Raw genomic sequence first — 26,046 nt, forward strand, 5'->3', positions numbered from 1 at the left:
TGTCTGGCTCCTCTATCGAGCCTCAAGCCTCTCTCTCCTGCTTCAAAGAGCTTCTGAAAAACCCAGATTCCCTCCCTGGATGATCCAAACACATATTTTGAGAAGGGTCGGTGAAAAAAAACTGTTTTGTTGTGGGAGATATTTGGAAATGATTATCTGTTATTTTCAGATGTTTTTGAGTGAGTAATGTTTTTAGGTATTTTGGACTACTTGTCTGTTTCAGCCCTGCACATGTGAGTCACTTAGACTGAATCTAGAAATAGAATTCTAGCATGTGTGTGTGTCATGATGAGTGCATAGATGGTCAGTGTGTCTCTCACTTCCTGCTTCTTCTCCCAACTTTTCCACCTCTACCTGACTTTCTCTCCCTCTTTCTCTCCCTCTTCCTCTCTCTCTATCGTTCTCTCTTCATTGCTCTCTCTCTCTCTCTCCTACTCTCTCTCTCTGTGTCTCTCTCGCTCCCTTTCTCTCTCTCTCTCCCTCTCCTACTCTCTCTCTCTCTGTTTTTTAGTCATTGAAGTGGATTCAAGGGGCTCCTTACAGAATCAGATCCCTCTATCCTCATCCTACTTCTCTCTTTCCCCTTCTCATGCTCTGTGCTCTGCCTCCTACCTGTGTGTAATAAGGGAAGCCTTTGAGCAGCTAGCGGGAATGCTCTGCCAGGTTTGCGGATCAAGGAAGTTTCTGGATTACCGGATTTCCCCTCCTGTAGGATAATGGGAGAGCTATTAGGGTCAGAAAACCACTGTGCACTAATGAGTTTACCTGCTGGGAGAGGTGTGTGTGTGTGTGTGTGTGTGTGTGTGTGTGTGTGTGTGTGTGTGTGTGTGTGTGTGTGTGTGTGTGTGTGTGTGTGTGTGTGTGTGTGTGTGTGTGTGTGTGTGTGTGTGTGTGTGTGTGTGTGTGTGTGTGTGTGTGTGTGTGTGTGTGTGTGTGTGAGATGACACAACATCTGAGAGGATGTCCTGATAGCCGTTAGCTAATCGAAGTTGGTCTTCTGTTTTTCACACCTCTGCTTCCTCTACTGTTTTGTTGATCCAACAGTCTGGCTTTCTAGTGCAGCTCTCAGATCTTTCATTGTGCCTGGCAATACAATTCTCTCTTTCTCTCACTTTCACATGATAACGATTATGTCAATTTGCTGTGTCTGTTCAAGCCTGCATTCATCCCTGAGGATGCATATGCTTCACCACACGTTCTCTGTGTACCGTGTGTGTTTCTGGCAGATAATAAGGACTATGATGCGTACCTGTCCTACACTAAAGTAGACCCTGACCAGTGGAGTCAGGAGACCAAGGAGGAGGAGCGCTTTGCCCTGGAGATCCTCCCTGACGTCCTGGAGAAACACTACGGATACAAACTCTTCATCCCAGACAGAGACCTTATCCCCACGGGAAGTAAGTGGTGCAAATGATGGCTGTGGGGAGGCTGAGGGGGTGTGTGGCGGTGGGGAGGCTGGGGGGGTGTGTGGGGGTGGGGAGGCTGTGTGGGTGGGGAGGCTGGGGGGGTGTGTGGGGGTGGGGAGGCTGTGGGGGTGGGGAGGCTGGGTGGGGGTGGGGCTGAGGGGGTGTGTGGGGTTGGGGAGGCTGAGGGGGTGTGTCAGGGTGGGGAGGCTGGGGGGGGGGGGGGGTTGGGAGGCTGAGGGGGTGTGTGGGGGTTGGGAAGCTGGGGGGGTGGGGAGGCTGGGTGGGGAGGCTGAGGGGGTGTGTAGGGGTGGGGACGCTGAGGGGCTGTGTCAGGGTGGGGAGGCTGGGGGGGTGTTTTTGGGAGGCTGAGGGGGTGTGTGGGGGTGGGGAGGCTGTGGGGGTGTGTAGGGGTGGGGACGCTGAGGGGCTGTGTCAGGGTGGGGAGGCTGGGGGGGTGTGTTTTGGGAGGCTGAGGGGGTGTGTGGGGGTGGGGAGGCTGAGGGGGTGTGTCAGGGTTGGGAGGCTGAGGGGGGGGGGTGTTTTGGGAGGCTGAAGGGGTGTGTGGGGGTGGGGAGGCTGAGGGGGTGTGTCAGGGTTGGGAGGCTGGGGGGGGGGGGGGTGTTTTGGGAGGCTGAGGGGGTGTGTAGGGGTGGGGACGCTGAGGGGCTGTGTCAGGGTGGGGAGGCTGGGGGGGGGGGGGGGGGTGTTTTGGGAGGCTGAGGGGGTGTGTGGGGGTGGGGAGGCTGAGGGGGTGTGTCAGGGTTGGGAGGCTGAGGGGGTGTGTGGGGGTGGGGAGGCTGAGTGGGTGATGTGTGTGGTTACTTGATAATAGGTCCACTAATTGTGTGGCTTGTACAGTTATTGTGGTTATATGGTTATTGTGGTTATGTGGTTATGTTGTGATGTGGTTATGTGGTGATGTGGTTATGTGGTCAGTAACAGTCCTGTGTGGTTTGTTTCCTATTCACCTGTTGTACATGTTAGTGATTATTGTACTTTCACTCTAGCTGCTTGTCATTGTCACTTGTCTTGTGTATGTATATGTGTAGTTTGTGCAACAAATACACTCTAAATAATATATCCATAGTTACCACCTATAGAACAACCTTCAGTATTTTGCCCCAAAACACCTCTGTGTTACTTGAATTGTTTTCATATACTGTAAGCTATATGTTTTATTGAGTTGCAATTAGCTGACACAGATAACAGGCTCACGCAGTTCTCATCACCCCACACATTAAATTAACAATCGGACCCAGACGGTAAATACATTTTAATTGCACATACCCGAGACCCGTGTCAATTATATCATACCCAAACAAGATCAGAGACAAAAATCAGAATTTAGGACCCGGACTGCTTGGGTCCCAGGCGTGTCTTGGAACTTCAGGTCTGTTGGACCCGTGAAGACATCTACTCTACAATTCACTCGAACAGCAAGGTACTCTGGGAAATATGCAAATAAGGCTTTACATGTGTGAATTTAACACTGAAAAGTGTAGACCCGTATAGACACTGGCCCAGTGTTAAATGTAACACTCTCAGTACTGGATGAATTGAGAATCTAGTCCATCGTCAGAGTTCTACAAGAAGTTGTTAAAACATTGTTCCAGCCTCAGTGTGTGTGTGTGTGTGTGTGTGTGTGTGTGTGTGTGTGTGTGTGTGTGTGTGTGTGTGTGTGTGTGTGTGTGTGTGTGTGTGTGTGTGTGTGTGTGTGTGTGTGCGTGCGTGCGTGCGTGCGTGCGTGCGTGCGTGCGTGCGTGCGTGCGTGTTAGAGAAAAATAAAAATAATAGTGGATGCCTCTGATGTACAAGTCCTCTTTACTGTTTGTGTGCTCTGTGTGTTCTCCTGTGATCTGAGTCTCAATGTTGACATGTTTATGTTTAGGTCTGGCCAATGAGCTTTACCAGGATGACACAAGACTTCTTAGAGGTACACTTCCTCAGTCTCTTCCTCTTGTGTCAGCAACTGTGATGCACTTCCTCCCTGGACAAGAAGAGCAGCTTAGGGGATCCAGTTTTTAAGAGTTTACACAGCAAGAGCATAGCTTTGAAGTCAGAACACACATACACACTCTAGCACACAAACACAAGGCACACACACACATACACACACACATACACAAACACAAACACATACACAAACACACACACATACACAAACACACATGCCACTGCACACATACACACACAGATAAAAAAAAACTCATAGAGATGAGAAAGTAATATAGGTACAGTTGATATGAGTAAGGACAGCTGTAGTTACTGTGGCTGTGTTTAACCACTAAACTGTTGTCTGACTGCTGTCTCTGTCCTGTGTTGTATGTCTTGTAGTTGTCCATCCATTGTCTCTGTGTATTATGAGTGGTCTGTTATATGTGTCTTGTCCACCATGTTACAACAAATATGTCCTGAATACAAAACATGTAATAGTAAATATGTTACTGTATAGAATCTAAGCTATTTGGAGTTTTCCCTTTCAAGAAGATTGATTGTGTTTTGAGTGCATTCGTTTCTTCCTCTTTCTTTATCCCACTCTCTCTCTGTCACTCTCCCACGCTCTCTCCAGCCTACATCGAAGACGTGGCGCGCTGTGTGGACCAATCCAAGCGCCTCATCATCGTCATGACGCCCAACTACGTGGTGCGGCGGGGGTGGAGCATCTTCGAGCTGGAGACACGCCTCCGCAACATGCTGGTCACCGGGGAGATCAAGGTGATTCTGATCGAGTGTGCCGAGCTGCGTGGCATCATGAACTACCAAGAGGTGGAGGCCCTCAAACACACCATCAAGACCCTCACTGTCATCAAGTGGCGTGGCCCCAAGAGCAACAAGCTCAGCTCCAAGTTCTGGAAGCAGCTGCAGTATGAGATGCCCTTCCGCCGCACCGAACCCATGCTGAGCCACGAGCCGGCGCTGGATGTCAGCGAGCAGGGCCCCTTCGGCGAGCTCCAGACCGTCTCCGCCATCTCCATGGCAGCCGCCACCTCCACCGCCATGGCCACGGCACACCCGGACCTCCGCTCGTCCTTCCACAACTCGTACCACACCACCATGCGGCAGAAACACTACTACCGCAGCTACGAGTACGACCTGCCGCCGGGGGGCACGCTGCCGCCGCTGTCATCACTAGGCAACCAACACACCTACTGCAACATCCCGCTGACGCTGCTGAACGGACAGAGGCCGCCGGCGGGGAAGAGCCGCGAGCACAGTCTGGAGGAGGAGCACACTAACCACGCCATGCTGCCGCTGTTGCCCAGGGAGACCAGCATCTCCAGCGTAATCTGGTGACCGGGACAGGATAAAACCATGTGACACTAGCGGTTTGGTCTGGTCTGGTTTGGGTTGGATCACTTTGGATCGGTTTGGTGGCGTAGTCACGCTTCTATGAGCCAGTTCTGATTGGCTACTGTAGCTATAGCTGAGAGATTGTGACGAGTTTGGGTTGGAATGGACCCCTGTCAACAGGCAAGACAGGGTCAGTACAGGTTTGGATTTAACGTGGCCCTCATGTACACAGAGGAGAAGTTCTTCACCCGAGGATTAAAGATTCAGACAGACAACAACAAACTGTTTGATCAAGAGACAACAGAGTTTGAACTCGTGAATACAAAATAAAAGAACCCACACTTTGGCACTTGTGCACTTGCACACACACAAACACACACACACACATACACTCACACACACTAAAGGAAAACAGGGTCTTGTACATATATTTCCAATTTATTTGTAGCATCAGTGTCTTCCTGTTTTTTGTTCATATGTTGTTTTTTATTCAATCATGTGTGTTGCCTTCTCTACTTTAAGACTTTGCTTTAACTTGTCACACAGATTTATATATTTCTATTTTTTCTGTTTTGTCTTTGTTCAAATGTTTTTTTTTTTTTTTTTTATATGCTTATGAAGAAAGCCAGTATGTCATGTATCTGCGCTGTTGTGTTTTCTATCTTGACTTTGTGTAGTTTAAGATATATATTATTTTTTTTACTCTTTTGGGGAATTGCTTGGACATTGCAACGTTTTACTTCAAGGAGCAACATCTTATTTTTGTTGACCTGTATAAGGTGTATATCTAGTTTTAAAAACACTCTTTAAAAAATCATAGAATATGCAAAAAGAAGGAGGAGCTACCGGTGATGTTGATGTAACTTCCTGTGGGCCAGAGGAAGGGGAGAAGTTAGAGAGTTGTGCTAGTCTTCTCCAGTCAGTCTGTCAGTCAGTCAGAGTTTCATATTTTCTAAAAACAAACAGCCTTGCTGTTTTAGCGTGATAGTGTAATGCCTCACCTTAAAAATAAATCTGTAGATTATTTTAAAAATAAGTATATTTTTATAACAAAAAGAGTTTGCTTGAGAAGTCATACTTATTTACGTTTCATCTGACATTTAGGGGGAGGTATGACGTGTGTGTAATGCAGGTTTTGTACACTACTTTACTATATGGGTCATGGTTTGTTAAGACAATTAGATGGATTTTGAGTCCCTCATGAAAATATTCTTAGATTCAAAAAGTAAATGCATTTTCAATGTTTTGGTTGAGTTGTTGAAGTATTCTTTCCATCCTGAGAATCCTTTGTTTTCAATTCATGTTTAAAGAAAGAAGAAGCGTAAGTTTGTGCTTTGGAATACGTTTTTTATTATATTTGAAGGTGTAATTTCTGAGTATGCATAGCAAATAGATATGTATTCTATATATGATATAGATATTTATATAAATATATATATATATAAACACGATTTTCACTTGAAAAGAAATGTCTATCTTTATAGAAACACAATCATACTTATCAGTTGCCCTTACTTTCTCACTGCACATTAAAAACATTGATCTCCTCTTGTTTCCTTTATGTTCTGTCTATTTCACACGGTCTTCCATGGTCCAAAAGTCAGAAGTGTAAGTAGTGCTGTAGGTAGGCTTTATGAACACATGTTGATTAAAGGATCCCCCCACAGAGGAAGTTGCCGCCACTATTTCGACGTTGTTTCCTGTCCTAGAGATGAAATGAACGTTTAGGTTGCACCTCCGAAGAATGACGAAGGCTACTGATACATATTCACGAATTGGGTATGGGAATGTCCATGTGGAGTTGATGAACATCAACAGGCCCTGACAGCTGTCAGTGTAGCTAGCTAGCATGCTAACCTTATCTAGCTAGCTAATGGTATCTGTTGTTGCATTTGTTTTTGTTTGTTTTATAAGATTAGGCAGCTGGCTCTATGGCTGCTTCTGGAGATGGATTTGTCATAATCATTGATTTAAGGAAAACTTTGCCACAGATGGAAACCACTGGCCTCTCTTTGACTTCCAATGTTAAGGCATCTTCCATAAATTGAAGCCGCAAATTCACCATATAAATAGTTAGAAAGGAAGAATAAGATGAAAAGCCAAGTCAGCCCGTGCTCATAGTTCTCACAGGGGAAGTGAAATGATAGGCTACAATGATTTAGCTCATGATCATGCACGGCGCAAATAACCTGTAACTAACTAGAAGTTCCTTGAACTTTCTTTCCCATTTTTTCATTATCCGGATAGACACTTGTGGTTTCTAGCTAACGTTACACCAATCAAAGCAGTCGAGCCTGAAGTGAAGCAAAACCTTAGTGACAAAACCACTCATCTTGGGGCAATGGGGGTTTGCCAAATGCTATCATATCACGCAATTATAGCATTTATAAAACGGTCATATCTTTTTTTTAATACCGACTAGCTCAAAAATAAATGTAAATGGTTTATGATGATTTTCTGGTAAAGAAATCAAGAGGAAGTGAAAAACTGTTTTATCTGCTCTATGACTCAGGGGCCAAGAGGACACAAGGCAGTTTGGCTCAACACATTCACGAAGATGAATATCTTTGCAGCTGTTTCTGATTAATAAACTATGCCATACTGATGAGTGGTAACATTCAAATAAAACCGAGCCCTGAAACGAAACGTAGGCTGAAAATAATTTGTCATATCATAGGAAAAGACACCACATTCACACAGAATTGCCCAAAGTGGGCAGTTCAGATTTGTCACTTCAAGCCCAAATATATCATACTTTGACTTAAACGATGACTTATTGTCTTAAATCGTTGTGCAACATCATGGGTAAGCTTTGGCCATCGTATTTCAGCTCAAAAAAGTGGATTTCTACAGGTGTGGACGTTAAACCCAGTCAAACACTGCCACCTGCTGGTGCATAGTGAATTAGCAAGGAGACAACGAGACAACGATACGTACACACGCACAGTGGTGGCACGAATAAGTAATATGGCCAGTAAGTGTGGCAGGCTGGCTTGAATACACACACATCTCTCTCTCTGTCTCTATCTCTCTCTCTCACACACCATGGTGGCAGGCATCAGTGATTTAGCTTGTGTGTGTGTGTGTGTGTGTGTGTGTGTGTGTGTGTGTGTGTGTGTGTGTGTGTGTGTGTGTGTGTGTGTGTGTGTGTGTGTGTGTGTGTGTGTGTGTGTGTGTGTGTGTGTGTGTGTGTGTGTGTGTGTGTGTGTCTCTCGTCTGGCAGCCTCCTGCCTGACAGCTGGCTTTTTATTACTAGACACAGGATTAATAGGCTCTTTATTATCCTAAGCAATTAGGGGCTTAATTTGAAAGAAAATAGGCCCCTATGGAGAGGATGGAGGAGAGATAGAGACATAAATATGTACATCAACATATTTAGTGTGTGTTGAGAGGAATGGGAAGGGGGGGGGGGTTGTCTGGCCTATCAGAGGGCAAAGTGGAGCTACCATCATCTTGCTTACACCTTCATTTCAGGTCTACACCAGTTTAAAGGGATAGAGCCTGATGGGGGGCAGGGGTGGGGGCTGGGGGTCCACCCACAGGTTCCCGAGTCCCTCATCGTCATGGTAACAGCTCACACTCCTCCCGCCGCCAGCTCCATGGCATCTGTTGTGGTCTTCTTGTTGTAACGCTACTCCGCCTACCTCCCCACACACAGTCGCACACAAACACACACACCCTCAGCCCTTGGTTGCGATGCGTGTTTGCACACGGGTGAGTTGCTGTTCTGACTGCTCAGAGCACCTGACCGTCTTGTGTCTCCAAGCTTCATTGCTTCCCTGCTCCTCAACTGTTACACACACACAGTCCTACAGTAGAGCAACAGCAGCAGGAAGATTCATGGTTCCTAGAGGAAACAGAGCCGGAAGCAGAGATCTTCTCTTACTCTAGCAGAAACGTTCTACAACTCTGTCATTTCCCCATGTACGTTGACCAGATTGTATCTGTGATGGGTTCCTTAGACCACTGTGTGACTATGTTTTGTGTTTCTGAGACGTGTAGCTCTCCCCACCCCCTGATCCTCCTGCATATCTTGGCCAGTAGCATTACCGTTTGTTGCATATCTGGCCAGTAATGATGGGATTTAGAGAGAATTGGAACGCTCCCAGAGACAATCTAACTCTGCAGGTAATTTCCTCAAGTTATATTCTGCGCACCTGTGCCTGCCCTAAAGTGTGTGTGAGTGTGAGAGCGACACGGTCAGTGAAATGTGGTTAAACAGTGCCCTCTTGTGGTCCTAACAGTCCATTGCTGTCTCTTACCACTTGTGATAATCCTACAATGGATACAATAACCCTCAGAGCTGAGTGCTAGCATGATAAATGAAATTACTGTATCTCAATTGCACAGCAACAATCACCTATTGTCTCAGACAGAGACACAGGAAAAATCAATTGAGTTTGGAAATCAGAGTATGAGCATCAATATGTGTGGTGAGATGTGAATCCATCTTTGTATGCAGGACAATAGTCAATGGTAGATGACTTTGAAAAAAGACCATTCTTCACCGCAGAGTACAAACTAGCTGACTAGGACTCAGATCACACACAGATGAAAAGAGAATGTTCCTACCTGGACAGAAAAGATCAACTGTAGAAAAGAGTGAATGTCTGTTCAGTTTGCTGCTCCCACAAGTGATCTTTAATTCAGACCAATGTCAAAGATCTTATGTTGGATCAGCGAACTGTGAACTAGGAACAGATATCAACGTTTATTCAGAACCATAGTTACCGATAAAGGAACGTTGGGTTATATGATCTCTCTGGGTAGAACTTGCCCTAAGGCACAGATCTAGGATCAGTTTATCCCAAACCTTAACAATTAGGGGGTAAAACACAAAGCTGACCTTAGATCAGTGTCCAGGGGCCTTTCTGATCTCCAAAGTGACAGTCAGAGCACCACTCACCTGACACAAGCATGGCAAAGCAGTTCAGAGAATACTTTTATTATACAAAAATAGTTTTATGTAAAAAGAAATAAGTTAGAGTCCGATCAGCATCTCTTCTTGGTCTGTATCCTCTCCTTCACCCCTCCCCATCCCAAAACACACACCCCTTTGCCCCGACTGTTCTTCACCCACCAGTGTTCAAAACATCTTTAACAAAACAAACAAATCTCATCCTTTGTCTATCCTTCTGTTCAACGGTCCATTGAGATCTAACGGTCGGTTAACAGTTAGTTAGATTTACATTCTGTTTGTCTGTCCTTCAGATATTAAGGTCCAGTCCAGAACCAACCCCACAGGTGTTGATCTGAACATTGGATCGATGTAACATAGCAAAACTGTTCCTTTATAGCCTACCAGAGGGCAGAGTGGAGCTGCCGTATTGCTTATTTCTATACAATAATGTCAGATATACATGAAGTATGTAGAGGGTAGGGGCTAGGAGGTAGGGGTAAGGGGCTAGGGGAAGTGGGGGTAAGGGCTAGGGCAGCGTTTCCCAAACTCAGTCCTCGGGACCTCAAGGGGGCACGTTTTGGTTTTTGCCCTAACACTACACAGCTGATTCAAATTATTATTGAATCAGCTGTGTAGTGTTAGGGCAAAAACCAAGACGAGCACCCTTGAGGTCCCGAGGACAGAGTTTGGGAAACCCTGGGCTAGGGGCAAGGTTAAGTTTCTAGGGAGTAGGGGCTAGAAGTGCCTATAACTTATAGGGGCCATATCTAAGGGTTGTTTCTGGACGAGACCATGGAAAGCATCTACTTCCCATAGAACATCTCCAGTAGGACATCCTCCATGTTGACAGCTCCAATGACGGGCTTGAAGAAGAGCTGTGCAACCACAGGGGGGCTGATGGCCCTCAGCATGGACAGGGCGATGAGCAGCTTGGCGAAGCGTGTGGTGTCGTCCCGGTGGATCAGCTTCACGTGCTCGTTGAGCGCCTGGTGAGCCTCGCGCCGCAGTGACTGGATGTAGTGGAGGTAGCGCAAACCTGGGAGATCTGGGGAGGGGGAGGTCAGAAAAACATCATCACTGTTTATAGAAACTTTGGGTTGTTGAAGGAGCCCGGGACACTATGGTAAACAGGTTGTTTGTCAACAGCTTACTTACCAAATATCTCACAAGGCCCTTTGGCAAGGTTTCTGAAGTCTCCAGATGTGGAAGGATATATCTCTCCTAAAGCAACCATTCAAATAGCTCGAGGCCTACATACTTCCTTTGCAGTAGATGCAGGGAATTAGTTGCCTAATAATGGTGATTATGTGTATTGGTATACCAGATTTTTGTAAATTTAGTTTCCTATGTAGCAATTGGCCATTAAGCACGAAATTATTCAGGGACTTCCTGAATAATCAGGGCTGTTTGTTTCTTGTGAAACTGATTTGCAATTTTTTTTAAACGAGAGACAGTGCTAAATTATTAAATGTATGAAATTGGAGATAGGATAATTACGCGCTCCAGTACGGACACAATAAGACAATGAATCATTTGTGAGAAAAATAGGCGCGTTTTGAAGCATCCTGCCCACCTGAGTTGAAGAGCACCGCTCCTTTGATGTAGGCATATTCCTTGGTACTGATGTCCAAACCCCAACACTTCTTCAGGAACGCTTTGATGCCCTGGATATCCGCGAGAGAGACCCCAGGAGTTTCCGTGCTCTGCTCCAGCAGTGGTTCACCCTGTCTGTCCGTTAAGCCGCTCTGGCTGCCAGAGCCACCGGTCAGGATCCGTTGCAACATGCTGGGCTCTGCAGTCTCAGTGGTCTCGAAGTCTACCCGGTCCTGCGCGAAGCCCAGCACCAGCAGCGGCGCCCAGCAGTTCCGAACGAGCAGCAGCTGGTCATCCTCCGGCAGCTCGCGGAAACACGGCACGTTCTTCACGAACCGCAGAGTCTTCACGAGGACCGCCGATGCGGCTTTGCAGGTAACCTGCGGGGACCGGAGAGACCCCCTTCGCCGTGAGGAGCCGCACGAGCATGCCTGTTGTTGCCTTAGCTCAAGCCGCGACGAAGAGGAAGAAGAGGAGGAACAGGAGGAGACCCTGTGCCAGCGATGCTGTTGGTGTTGTTGTGGTTTTGGTGTTGTTTGTTGTTCCTCGGTGGTCGTGAGTCTGTCGTTCTTCAGTATATGGTACAGGATGCTGTTATTATTGTTTTGACCCCCGGCGCCCGGACAGTGGCAGCCCTCGCGAGTGGCCATGGCACGTGGCGCGCGCTACATCGGGTGCTGCTCGGTGTGTCTGTCAGGCGCTTTGAAGAGTTGGAGGTCAGAGCTAGATAGAGAGGGATATGTTTTCTTGGCCCCTGTTATCCCGCGCAAACGGCAGCACATTTATATTAGCTCCCGTCTGACCTCCTGCTTTGAGAACTTGTTTAAACTTGTACATATTCCTCCTCTGAGACGCCTCCCACCAGGGGCGGATTGGCCATCTAGCAATACTGGCAAATGCCAGTTGGGCTGAACATTTGTTTAGTTTCGTGGGCTGGTCGAAATGGACACACACAAAAATAATTTTGAATAAAACATTTATGCAAAGGGACCCATGGGCCTGTTAAGATACATAAAAAAAACAATTGCACAATTTCTCTGATACACAAATCAAATGTTATTGGTCACATACACATGGTTAACAGATGTTAATGGGAGTGTAGCGAAATGCTTGTGCTTCTAGTTCCAACAATGCAGTAATATCTAACAAGTAATCTAACAAATTCACAACAACTACCTTATACACACAAATGTGAAGGGATGAATAAGAATATGTACATATAAATATATGGATGAGCGATGGCCGTGCGGCATAGGCAAGATGCAGTAGATGGTATAGAGTACAGTATATACATATGAGATGAGTAATGTAGGATATGTAGACATTATTAAAGGGGTGTTATTTAAAGTGACTAGTGATACCTTCATTAATCCATTTATTAAAGTGGCAAGAGATTTGAGTCTGTATGTTGGCAGCAGCCTCTCTATGTTAGTGATGGCTGTTTAACAGTCTGATGGCCTTGAGATAGAAGCTGTTTTTCAGTCTCTCGGTCCAAGCTTTGATGCACCTGTACTGACCTCGCCTTCTGGATGGTAGCGGGGTGAACAGGCAGTGGCTCGGGTGGTTGTTGTCCTTGATGATCTTTTTGGCATTCTTGTGATATTCGATGCTGTAGGTGTCCTGGAGGGCAGGTAGGCCCAGTTTTCTGAAAGGCTGTGCTTAGTCCCCGAAAACTCACATCAAAGTCAAACGCTGCATCAGTAAAGAGACCTGCTCCAACTCTGTCATCAGTTAGGGCTCCCGAGTGGGGCAGCGGTCTAAGGCACTGCATTTCAGTACTACAGGCGTCACTACAGACCCTGGTTTGATTCCGGGCTATATCACAACGGGGCGTGATCGGGAGTCCCATAGGGCAGCGTACAATTGGCTCAGCGTCGTTAGGGGAGGGTTCGGCAGGGGTAGGCCGTCATTGTAAAATAAGAATTTGTTCTTAACTGACTTGCCTAGTTAAATAAAAAATTAAAGACAGCCAAGATCATGGATTGTAAAAAAAGAAAAAGGGTGCCTATTAACGCAGAAAGAGCACATTCTACATTGTCACCTCACTCAAAACGTCCTATTTTTGAGGTGGCTAAAACCATGATTTGGTCATAGAGTAAAGGATATTATCCCCATGATTCCTGTAATTAATGTTGCTGCCTTGCCTCTGTGCTTGTTTAGGTGTGGTGAGCGAGCCACTCCTCTCCCTCTTGTGCTCCAGAGAAAAAATCTGTTCTGATCGTATAACATTTCAAAATTAAATTGCAGGAAAAACACAGCTTTGGAAGGATCCAATTGTCCCTGTCGAAGAGAGTAAGTAGGGTCTCAGCTGTCTGTAGGTATTTAAGAAAAAAAAATTCTCAACTCAATATTTAGCTTAATAGCAACTACTCTACAACCAAGATATGATATGGCTTAAATCCGGAGCAGCTCGCGACATGCACACCGGCCATTCCGAGTAGACCTATAGGTCTCATGAGTAGTAGCCTGCAACTGCAAACGTATTTTTAGGACATTACATTTACTGTTTCCACTTCCTCAGGTGTTGAACCCCAAATTAATTAGCCTATGATAATAGTTAGTGTGCATAAAGATGTACAGTACCAGTCAAAAGTTTGGACACACTATGATATACGTTATAAGATGATTACTGACCAAATTGTATTTTTAAATTGTACCTTTATTTCACTAGGCAAGTCAGTTAAGAACAAATTCTTATTTTCAATAACAGCCTAGGAACAGTAGGTTAACTGCCTTGTTCAGGGGCAGAACGACCTTGTCAGCTCGGGGATTCGATGTTTCGGTTACTAGTCCAACGCTCTAACCACTAGGCTACCTGCCGCCCCATGGGCTGGTGCCACCAACTGTAAAAGTTTGTAGGATTCAGGGGAACATGACAGGCACTTATTTGTGGGTGGCAGGTAGCCTAGTGGTTCGAGCGTTGAGTCAATAACCAAAAGGTTGCTGGATCAAATCCCCGAGCTGACAAGGTAAGAATCTGTTCTTCTGCCACTGAGCAAGTCAGTTAACCCACTGTTCCCCGGGTGCTGTGGATGTTGATTATGGCAGCACCTCTCTGATTCAGAGGGGTTGGGTTAAATGCAAAGACACTTTTCAGTTGTACAACTGACCCTTTCCCTTATTTGCAACGTTAGCGGTGATCTTTCTCGCTCTCTCGCAAGATGAATATAAGGTAATTCCATTATTAAGCATAAAACATCATGTTGGTTTATGTCAAACCTCATGTAATGCAGTTTGTCTGCACCTTTAAGCAGTTATGATAAAATAGCCTATGCAGGAAAGGGAAAGCACAAAAAGTGAGGGAGAGGAGTGGGCAGATCAGCCTATCCAGTTCTTTTTAGATACAACGGTATCCCAAAAGCTACAAAATGATCCATGTGTGCGTTTTTGGTTTTACTATCCTGGGGAGTCCTCACGAGGATAGTAAAACAAAGAAAATTCTGACAAATGGTGCATTTCGCCGGTCCCCACAAGGAAAAATGCTATTTTAGGCTTAGAGTTTGGGGTTAGGTTAAGGGTTAAGTTAAGGGTTAGGGAAAGTAGGATTTTGAATGGGAAGCAATTGTTTGGTCCCCACCAGAGTAGGAAAACAAACATGTGTGTGCATATGTGTCCCCATGTGTTTGTGAGAGAGAGACAAAGAATCAGTCCTGTGCTATATTCTGTTTTACCTTGTCTCCCTCACTGCACCGTTAATCAGCCGCTAGCCGGTAAAAAAGTAAGCCAGAGACGGAGCTGAAGGCTTAATTATTTTAGGGAGAATTTATCTGATTTTCTATGAGAAAAGAGGATGGAGAGCAGTGCTGTGAAGGCTGGCCGCCAACCTTGAGTCGGACACACTGTTATTGATTTAACCGTGAAAACAGGAACGCATGAATTATGATGTCATGACTCATCATAATTCAACACTCCCCGCACATCTGTCACCGTGGAAGTGTGTGTGTGTGTGTGGGGGGGGGGGGGGGGGGGGGGGGGGACTAACCTGGAGGAAGGGGCACGGGGGGCAAGGTAAAGGAGGAGGGAGAGGCAAGATTCAGGGAGAATTAATGTTTTTCTCTCAGATTGTATATCACAGGGCAAGACTACTGACTACTGAAGAGAGGGAGCGAACAAAAGAGAGAGAGAGAGAGAAAAGAGAAAGATAGAGAGAAAGACACACATAGGGCGCAACAAGTATAGGAAAAGAGGTCGGAGAAAAAGGCATGAAGAGTACAGAAAAGGTTTAATGCCTAAAACCTGCTAAGCTAATCCTACTTGCCTCTCTTGCGAGTGCATGTGAGCCTTGACATAGTGTGTTAGCACATGTGTTAGTTCAAGAGAGGGCCTGAACAACTGCCTAAGTACAGTGTTAAGAAAAGATGGCATAGACAAAAGACTGGCATTGAGTTTTTAGCCGTATTCATAAAGTAACGGGAGTGGGACCTCAGTCTACTCGTTGTGCTCCAAGGACAGCATCAAGGACCCAAGACAGCATGAAAAACTTTCACAGCACTGTCAAAACATTGTTCAGAGAGAGAATGGGTTTCTATTGATTTACATCAGCAAGAAAATATATATTTTTCACTTTAATACCCAAGGTCGAGCAGGGATAAACAGCCGAAGCAAAGGCTGTCTCCCTCTCCTAGCCTCTCCTCTCCTTGCTTCACCTCTCCTCACTTCTCATTGCTTCACCTCTCTATTCTCCTCTCCTTGCTTCATCTCTCCTCTCCTTGCTTCACCTCTCCTCGCTTCATCTCTCCTCTCCTTGTTTCACCTCTCCTCACCTTGCTTCATCTCTCCTCTCCTTGCTTCACCTCTCCTCGCTTCATCTCTCCTCTCCTTGCTTCGCTTCACCTCTCCTCTCCTTGCTTCATCTCTCCTCTCCTTGCTTCCCCTCTCCTCGCTTCATCGCTCCTCTCCTTGCTTCATCTCTACTCTCCTTGCTTCACCTCTCCTCTCCTTGCTTCATCTCTCCTTGCTTCATCTCTCATTGCTTCACCTCTCCTCGCTTCATCTCTCCTCTCCTTGCTTCACCTCTCCTCGCTTCATCTCTCCTCTCCTTGCTTCATATCTCCTCTCCTTGCTTCACCTCTCCTCCCCTTGCTTCATCTCTCCTTGCTTCATCTCTCCTCTCCTTGCTTCACCTCTCCTCGCTTCATCTCTCCTCTCCTTGCTTCACCTCTCCTCGCTTCATCTCTCCTCTCCTTGCTTCATCTCTCCTCCACTTGCTTCACCTCTCCTCTACTTACAAACTGAAGTAATAAATCATTCAAGGATACATTATTTCTTGTTCTCTCATTCTTTCATAATCTTCTTTTCCACTGCTTTTTACTTTGTTGATGGTAATGAGGATGAAAGAGAACTTACAGTTTTCCTCAATCGCTTTAGCTCAATTCTCGAACTAGATTTTTTTTTCTTCAAAACAATCAGTTCAAGTCTCTGAACAATTAGTTTCTTGTTCACACCAGATTTGAATTTCTTATTCATTTAAGCAAATTGCACGTATTTTGGCACGTGTGCAAAGAAATGAATACAATTTGCACAATAACTACATGCATATGGCTTGCTGATCAAAACTGATGAGTTGATTCTTGGTGAAATTGTCATACTCTTCACAACTTCTAAACATGATTTCATGGTGTGAGCCATCACATGCAAAAAGATCCATTCAATTATTTTCAATTGTTTAACTTGGGTCAAACGTTTCAGGTAGCCTTCCACAAGCTTCCCACAATAAGTTGGGTGAATTTTGGCCTCGAAATACATCCACAGGTACATCTCCAATTGACTCAATTTATGTCAATTAGCCTATCAGAAGCTTCTAAAGCCATCACATCATTTTCTGGAATTTTCCAAGCTGTTTAAAGGCCCAGTCAACTTAGTGTATGTAAACTTCTGACTCACTGAAATTATGATACAGTGAAATAATCTGACCAAAAAACACCAACATGTGAAGTTCAAAGGAGCATAAATAAATAAAACCTAAGAGTACATTTATTTTGAGAAATTAAGGCATCTGTAAACAATTGTTGGAAAAATTACTTCTGTCATGCACAAAGTAGACCAACTTACCAAAACTATAGTTTGTTAACAAGAAATTTGTGGAGTGGTTGAAAAACAAGTTTTATTGACTCCAACCTAAGTGTATGGAAACTTCCGACTTCAACTGTATATTCCATAAATATCTATGACATGGAATGTTTGTAATGTCTGCGAAGTAATGAAATAGGAATCACAATCTTACTAATCAACCAATCAAGTTTGGAAGCATATACTGTATATGGAGCTTGCCCACAGCACAATCACTACCATTTTTGAACATGGAGGAACATCACAACCCTGAACAGCAGCTACATGCTCGTGGAAGAGATATAAGAAGATGTGTAAAAATGCGTGGTGGTGGTGTTAGGGGATTATATGATAGAGGAAGAGGTAGAAGGCAAAGAATAAGAGTCCCTGATGAAATCAGAGCCACAATTGTGGACCATGTCATAAACCATGGTCTTACAATGGAAGAGGCTGGTCGGAGAGTACAGCCTAATGTAACCAGGTCCACAGTGTCATAAACCATGGTCTTACAATGGAAGAGGCAGGTCTGAGAGTACAGCCTAATGTAACCAGGTCCACAGTGTCATAAACCATGGTCTTACAATGGAAGAGGCTGGTCGGAGAGTACAGCCTAATGTAACCAGGTCCACAGTGTCATAAACCATGGTCTTACAATGGAAGAGGCTGGTCTGAGAGTAGAGCCTAATGTAACCAGGTCCACAGTGTCATAAACCACGGTCTTACAATGGAAGAGGCTGGTCGGAGAGTACAGCCTAATGTAACCAGGTCCACAGTGTCATAAACCATGGTCTTACAATGGAAGAGGCTGGTCGGAGAGTACAGCCTAATGTAACCAGGTCCACAGTGTCATCAATTGTGCAAACATTCCATAATGAAAACAGGTAAATATGTACTTGTTCTTTACTTTACAGCGTTTCATTCATAACAATACAGCAACTATTGTAAAGGTAAATGCATGTCTGAAAATCACAATGTACCGTAAGATATGTATGAGGAATATACAGTAGTACAGTAGTACAGTAAAACAGTACAGTTTGAATACAATAAACTATCTGTAACATGATCTATTTGTGCATGTCCTTTTTCTGTGTACCACAGTATTGACTAAAAACCCAGTTAACTTTTACCTACTGTTGAAGTGGGTATCTAAACAGCTCACTATGATACACAATAGCATTCAGCTAGACAAAACTGCCATTCTTGTGTAGTACAGTAAGCAGTCAGTGTCCACAAAAAAGTAGAACAGAACTGAAATGTGTATGTAACAAACATATCCAGGGTTGACTGCCATGGTGAAAAAACATCTAAGCATTTTGACCAGTACGGCTCACACGATGACAAAAAACTCTTCATTTTGGTGCCATTGGCCAATTTACTGACACAATATTCCTGGTTTTAAAGCATGAAATAAATGTTTTGGGTGAGTTACTACATTTTGCAGACATGCAATGGAGTTGTGGTGTCCCATAAAACAGTTGTGACAATTGCACTTACAGTTTAGAGAATGTTAAGACTGTTTCAAAAAACAGAAAAGGTTTCAAAACCTAGACCCAACACATAGGAGGACTCAAGATATTGCACACTGATTATACTGGCAAGATAAACATGTATCAACATGCAGTGGTCAGCATGTTGTGGTCGACTCTATTTGCAGTGTCTACAAATTGAGTTTTCCTTCTCCTACGCACCTATGAATTACAGTGAGATTGTGACTCAGAAGTCTGTTTCTTCAATGCCACAGATAAGAAAAAGTGCTGTCCACCCACTGTAAAGATAGGAACTCACTTTTTACTGTACTGTTTTAAAATGTTAATTTCAGTAAGAGTGCAAAACATAAGTGTTGGGTTGGAAGCTGGTCATGCCATTAAAGTGTTGAAGACACTGTGTCAGAGTGGCAGCAGACTTATAGCATTAGATTCATCATCATGATCTCATATCTTTGGCTGAGAGGGGAGGAGGGGTTGGGTAAGGAGAGAAGAGGAGGGAGAGAGTGGATCGGAGAGACGGTGATATCACCCTCTCAGGTCCAGTGTGTTCTCTCCTCTCCTGTCTGTCCTGACCTGTCGGTGTGTGATGTGATCCAGGCTGTCTCTCTGGGCCCAGATCCTGCTGGTCTCCTGCCCAGTATAACATTGGTTAGCATGGGGCGGCCCATTCCCATACCCCTGTACTACCCTCCCACAACTCAACTACTACCTATGTGTGTGTGTGTGTGTGTGTGTGTGTGTGTGTGTGTGTGTGTGTGTGTGTGTGTGTGTGTGTGTGTGTGTGTGTGTGTGTGTGTGTGTGTGTGTGTGTGTGTGTGTTCAACTACTACCAGAAGTCCCCACAAGAATAGTAAACAAACAACAATTTGACCATCTGGGGACAATTTTTGTTGGTCCCCACAAGGTCCAATACTAATTCTAGGGGATTTAAGGTTAAGGTTAGAATTAGTGTTAGGCTTAGAATTAGGTTTAGGGTTAGGAGCTAGGGTTAGTTTTAGGGTGAGGGTTAGGGGCTAGGTTTTGGGTTAGGGTAAGAGCTAGTGTAAGAGTACGGGTTAGGGTTAGGGAAAATAGGATTTTGAATGGGACTGAATTGTGTCCCCACAAAGTTAGCTGTACAAGACTGTGTGTGTGTAGGAGTGTAAAAGTGTACACGCCTGCATGCATGTGTGTGTGTCTGTCCCCTATGCCTCCTGCTAAAATAGGAAAGTCACAGACTCACCTTGGGTCACAGTGGCTAAATTTAACCAGCAACCTTCATGTGTCATGTGTACTCCCTCTCCGGCGCTCGAAGTCACCAGGCTGCTCATTATTATGCACACCTGTCACCATGGTTAAGCGCACCAGCGCCTCACTCACCAGGACTCCATCACCTGCCTGATTACCTTCCCTATATATGTCACTGCATTTGGTTCTTTCCCTAGGCGTTATTGTTTCTGTTCCAGTGTTCATGTCTGTACGCTCCCTGTGTTTCTTATTTTGTTCTATGTTCATTTATTTATTAACTACACTCCCTGAACTTGCTTCCCGACTTCCAGCGTACACGTTACATCATTACCTTATTATACTTTAACTTCTAAAAGTCTACTAAGCTAACATATGGAATTGTTTGAACGCATTGAATAACACAGTAATAAATGGCAAAAAAGACAGTCAACATAAATCATATAAATAAGGTTTTGACGTGTCTGTCCTATATCCAGGAGATATAAGATTTTTTAAATGAATTCTTTTACATATTTAACCCCTTATTTTTGATGCCACAAAACTACCTCCATACCTCCATTAGTTTGTATGTGTTACCTTCAGACGAGTCCAGTGACACTTGTGGGGGTTGCAGAGCAAAACGGAGAACACCATCGTGTTTGTGAGAGTCTCCCCTTTCCCAGTGGTGTACCTAACTGTCATACTTCAGTAAAATTAACAATACCTTAATAGAAAATGACTCAAGTGAAAGGCACCCAGTAGAATACTACTTGAGTCTAAAAGTATTTGTTTTTACAGATAATTAAGTATCCAAAGTAAATGTAATTGCTAAAAAATACTTAAATATCAACCAAAATACTATACATTATTTGAAATTCCTTTTATTATGGAAACCAGATTTTTTTTTACATTTAATGTACGGATAGCCAGGGGCACACTCCAACACTCAGATATTTAAAATGTAACGAGTACTTTTGGGTGTCAGGGAAAATCTATGGAGTAAAAAGTACATTATCTTATTTAGGAAGTAAAGTAAAAGTTGTCAGAAATATAAATAGTAAAGTAAGATACAGATACCCCCAAAACCACTTAAGTAGTACTTTTTAAAGTATTTTTTACTTAAGTACTTTACACCACTGCCCTTTCCACAATGGGGTCATATTAGTTTGTAGCCCAACAGTTCGGACAGAAATAAGCACATCAGGATTACCGACTTTAGACTTTAATCCCGTGGGTTTGTTGTCGTAGGGAAAGACGGGTTGTTTGTAGTCTCAACCGTTCGGATGCTACAGACATTTTCGTGAGAATACCGATTTTCGGGATGTCTCATGGTCTGACAAACACCGTTGTAGCTCGGCCACCTTCCACTGCAGCGAAAAGCCAATTTAGGTGGATTGAGACGCAGGCCATGCAAAAATAAACATATCTGCATCTTCAACCTGACTGATTTTGATGGGGATTTTTTTATGATGTTACATTTCTGTCTGTAATAAAGCCCTTTTGTGGGGAAAACTAATTCCTATTGGCTGGGCCTGGCTTCCCAGTGGGTGGGCCTATTTCCTCCCTGGCCCACCCATTGCTGCACCCCTGCCTAGTCACGTGTAGATTAGTACTAATTCATTCATTTCAATTGACTGATTTCCTTATATGACCTTTAACTCAGTAAAATCTTTGAAATTGTTGCATGTTGTGTTTATGTTTTTGTTCAGTATATATATATATATATTCACCCACTCAAAAAGACAGTCAAAAGTTAAATCATTTGAAATTCAGCTGTCACTATGCTTTCAACCATCTAAAAGCCCAACCAAATTCCAAATCAAAAAATGTCAGATTTTTGGTTTAGTTTCCACACAAATGTTTATCACTGCGCTTTCAAAAAAGCACATCAAAGTTCAAATGGGAATACATTGTCATAAATTTTGTTTATTTATAGAACAGATTAATGTGTTATCACTGTGCTTAATCTAATAGTAGAACCAAATTACCTGGATGGTCAGGTTACATTAAAAGTACATGGTGCAAGTGGTCTATGCCGTTGGAGATCCTGTGCAGATTATTACAGCAATTGTGAAGATCTCCACAGACCTGTGATGACCTAGTTATGCTACTATATGTTGAACATACACGCTTTTTATGATTACATAAGAAGGCATTTATAGCTAAAGTACACCTCAAAATGTGGCCATGGATGTGTTACTCATTTTATGGTTGAATGTTACATTAGTTTGTAAGATAACTTTAGTCTATTCACTGTATTACAAAAGTATTATTGAATTATGTTTGGTTGACAACGAGCCCTTACGAAAAGAACCACATGATTTAATACGTGGAAAAACACGTGACATTTCCACGTTTTGCACATTTAAAACATGTGATGATATTTCAAATGTGGATTTTAAAAAATTCACATGGGATACCTGACATAACATAGTTGGTATTTTGGCGGTGTCAGAGGTGTAAGTGAGTTAGAGCTGTCAAATCGGTGAACGGCTGCTCGTGTGGTCATTGTCATGAAGCCACACCGTCCTACTCGCGTTAGAAGTTCTGAATGATAAAATTTAGGCTATATAAAAATAATGACACTCAAATTGAAAATCATTCAAGAAAATAATGAGGATTTCTATCAGTCTTTTTGAGGTGTAGAATACATATCACATTCTAGTGTTCCAACTTGTAAACAAGTCTGCATGGGATTTCTGTTAATCGACTCCGTGCAACCAATGGCAATTTCCACTTCAGGTATAATGCCAGGAGAGGTTTGTGGATTAGACAGCTCTTACTCAGTTCCACCTCCGACTCCGCCAAAACAACCACTTTGTGGGTGTCTGCTAGCATGGCTCTGATAGAATCTAGCCCTAAGTATGCTTTGATATGCTTTGAGCCACATCACAAGAGACATGCCAAATGGGAGATGTATAAAAAAGATGACATTATTGATGCAATTTCAAAGTTGTTTGAGTTGCTTTGTTCATCACCAAATTTGCTTGAGATGATTTTACTGCAAGAACTGCTCACTGCATCCAAGTTTCTTGACACAGGCATCAAGGTGAGCTCATGAATATCAGCTCCCTGCCCAAGCAGCCTGTCCTTTAAAACTTTCTGGTAGTTAGCAATGACAGAAAATGTAACTTGTCAAGGACTTTGAGCTTTTCTATCGCCCCCAAAATATTATGGGTGATATTTTAGTCACTCAAAAGACTACTTTTCATGGGAATCAGAATTACTGCTTAGGACCTTTTAAGTTACTGGAAAATAAGCAATAACCTCTTCATAGTTCAGTTCATTACTGACACATTCTCTTACAAAATTTGCTGGACAGACCGTGTCTAAGAAGGTGCTCTACTTGTAGCAGCATAACCATCAAACATTTAAACTGCTACAGCACGTTCACTGACGGTTGGCACAAATACACACACTCTATATTTGACCATGCCCTCAAATATGTGAATGGACTATTACTGATGTGTGTCTTGAACGATTTGGTGAGGGCCTTGGTCATGATTTTGTAGTCAACAGAGAGGAGGTTGATGGAGGTGCCGGTGATGATGCTGAACTGGCGGGATTAGCAGCACTGTTAGCTAAGGCATCTCAATCAGGAACAGTTTGTCCCTGACTCCTTTCCTCCGGCACTGACAGTTCTCTGGCTCGTTCTCTGTTTGATTCACCATCTTCCTCTGGATTTTTGGACTTGAAAAATGTAATCTAACTGGATTGCCGGGGTGGTGCTTGGACTGGTGAGTTGGGCCGCAGTCAAGCCACTGTTACTCTTCCATCTTCCCCAGACCTTCAGGTGATTCCAGCCTTGTCTGCTGGACTAGAGAGACAGCGCCACCCGCGGTCAAGCCACTGTTACTATCTCCTGGTCCATCCAAAGAAAAGGATATTGATAAAAGAGGGGGACACAACCCCGGAAAATCTATAGTTTACAGGCTTATGCGTAATGAAGAGAAACGAGAGTCTCAAGCAATTAAAGATTTGAGACCTCACTGCCATTCTAATCTATCCTCTATATAATTTGAATTGTTAGAGAACCACTGCCACATAGTATGTTAATGAGCCAGCCTCTTCATTCGCCCACAACAGTTTCCCACAATGCACCATAATTAATAGTGTAGAAAACATTTATGGTATTTTACTGTGCATTCTACAGTGTTTTAATGTTGAAAATACAGAAAGGTCTTACAGTGTGCTGTAAAACAAATGTATGGTATTTTACTGTGTATTCTATGGTAATCTACTGTATTCGGTTAATACAGTGTCATACTGTTTATTAATACAGTAAGTTACTGATCAAATAAAAAAAATTGCTGACAGTGCATACATACACACACACCTCTCTGATATGCAGTTGTGCCAGTAATTGGTGTGCAGTCAGACAGCATCAGGCTTCTGTCACACACACACACACACACACACACATACATTAAAACAAGGTCACTGTCAAAGACAGGAGGCACAGAGACAGAAGGAGAGAGAGTGAGAGAGAGAGAGATTGATTTGTTGAGTCCACCGAATCGACCTTTATCTCCTGACGAGCAGTAAAATTATTCCTGTAATGGCTTCTCAACGCCTTTTCTGAATGACATTTTTTAATCTCCTGTAATGAGCTTGGTCCGAGTTATCAACCCCGACATGTGTGTGTATCTTGTGTTAGGGTTCAATGGCACCTCTGACCCGTGTCAGTCCAGTGACAGACATAGTAGACGTTGTTGTTTTTTGTGTGGTTGTACACACTGAGTGATGGAGTTCCTAGTAGCCTAGTTGTTTAGAATTACAGTTAGATTAGTCAGCAGCTGTTTTGCAATAGGACATTTCCATGTAAAATGACCAAAAAACACCAACATGTGAAGTTCAAAGGAGCATAAATAAATAAAACCTAAGAGTACATTTATTTTGAGAAATTAAGGCATACATACATTTTTCTACCATTTTTCAAAAATAAGAGATTAGGAAATTATTATTATTTATTTACCCATATTTAACAACAAAAAAATTGCCACCACAATACTTCTTAAAATATAAACGCAACATGTAAAGTGTTGGTTCCAAAACAAGTAAAAATTGACCAAAAAGGTTTGATGTGTGCCTTCACTCTGTCTCCATCCTCCCTGGGCCTGCTGTTTCAACATAGCACCAACAACCTATCTGTCTCCTGCTTTTCTTGCACGCTTTACCCTTTGCAGTGTGTGAAACTACACAATATCCTGCGGGAATCTGCACAATGTTATTACAATACATTATTTCAATACATTACATCACAACTTGCATACTTGTTTACGTGCTGCTGTGTGTTTTGTTGCTAACCTTACTTTGCTACCTGACAACTTTATGGTTTTTACTTTTTAATTAACGTTTATATCTTTAGTTTTTCCCTCGCTCTACTTTTTTTCATTCAACTTTTTCACTCCGGACGTTTTATCTGGACATTGTTCGTCAGGACTTCCAACAGCCGAAGCTAAGTAGTAACATTAACATGATGCCTTCTAATTGCAGTCGCTGTACTCATAATATACAGGAGAACGATCGCCTTACGGCGAGGATAGCTGTGCTGCTAGCCCAGCTTCAGACGCAATCGTTAGGCAAGGGTAATTTCAGCGTAGGAAAGGATGAAACAGCGTCTGTGTCACCAGTAAGTACAGATGGTAGTATAAATCCCATCGCACAGTCCACGCAGCCAGAGAACTTTCTCATTGCTTCTGGAGGGAAATGCTGTAGGAGAGCTCAACCGGTGTTGCTCATTCAGCCGACAGAAACTTTCAACGGGTTCTCCCCATTAAGCAGCGAGTCGGAGTCAGAGGCCGAGCATTCTCTGGTCTCTACTCCTCCTGTTACGGGGTCTGAGACGTCGAAGCCTCCCACCATTAGCTCTGACAATTTGAAAACCCTAGTCATTGGCGACGCCATCACCCGCAGTATTAGACTTAAAACGAATCATCCAGCGATCATACACTGTTTACCAGGGGGCAGGGCTACCGACGTTAAGGCTAATCTGAAGATGGTGCTGGCTAAAGCTAAAACTGGCGAGTGTAGAGAGTATAGGGATATTGTTATCCACGTCGGCACAAACGATGTTAGGATGAAACAGTCAGAGGTCACCAAGCGCAACATAGCA

At 43.7% G+C, this 26,046-nt stretch overlaps 2 protein-coding genes across 7 annotated transcripts in view; one reads left to right on the forward strand and one right to left on the reverse strand.

Moving 5' to 3' along the window:
- Nucleotides 1-6,244, forward strand: part of LOC129816739 (interleukin-1 receptor accessory protein-like 1-B) — a 347,946-nt gene extending 341,702 nt beyond the window's left edge. For 4 of the 6 annotated variants that reach the window (XM_055871558.1, XM_055871561.1, XM_055871560.1 and 1 more), the window contains exons 10-12: nucleotides 1,227-1,397; nucleotides 3,295-3,339; nucleotides 3,976-6,244. In XM_055871558.1, coding sequence (XP_055727533.1) covers nucleotides 1,227-1,397; nucleotides 3,295-3,339; nucleotides 3,976-4,700 — 941 coding nt within the window. In that variant the 3' untranslated portion in view covers nucleotides 4,701-6,244. The remainder of the gene's footprint in view (nucleotides 1-1,226; nucleotides 1,398-3,294; nucleotides 3,340-3,975) is intronic. The other 2 variants (XM_055871562.1, XM_055871563.1) reach the window with 1 other exon arrangement.
- Nucleotides 6,245-10,222: 3,978 nt separating this feature from the next.
- Nucleotides 10,223-12,027, reverse strand: LOC129816741 (nuclear receptor subfamily 0 group B member 1-like). Its single transcript, XM_055871565.1, has 2 exons — nucleotides 11,171-12,027; nucleotides 10,223-10,642 (listed from the first exon to the last, which is right to left on the reverse strand). Exons 1-2 carry the CDS (start codon nucleotides 11,838-11,840, stop codon nucleotides 10,401-10,403), a joined length of 912 nt encoding a protein of 303 aa, XP_055727540.1. The 5' UTR covers nucleotides 11,841-12,027; the 3' UTR covers nucleotides 10,223-10,400.
- Between the last annotated feature and the right edge of the window lie 14,019 nt (nucleotides 12,028-26,046).

Source organism: Salvelinus fontinalis, chromosome 19 (assembly GCF_029448725.1).
Source record: "Salvelinus fontinalis isolate EN_2023a chromosome 19, ASM2944872v1, whole genome shotgun sequence".
Taxonomy (NCBI): Eukaryota; Metazoa; Chordata; class Actinopteri; order Salmoniformes; family Salmonidae; genus Salvelinus; species Salvelinus fontinalis.

What these genes read in the sequence shown, in the direction of transcription:
- LOC129816741 (XM_055871565.1), bottom strand. Translation starts at nt 11,840, where the DNA reads ATGGCCACTCGCGAGGGCTGCCACTGTCCGGGCGCCGGGGGTCAAAAC. An exon ending in AGCGGTGCTCTTCAACTCAG is followed by an intron (nt 10,643 to 11,170) that starts GTGGGCAGGATG and finishes CCCCCTCCCCAG; the next exon opens with ATCTCCCAGGTTTGCGCTAC.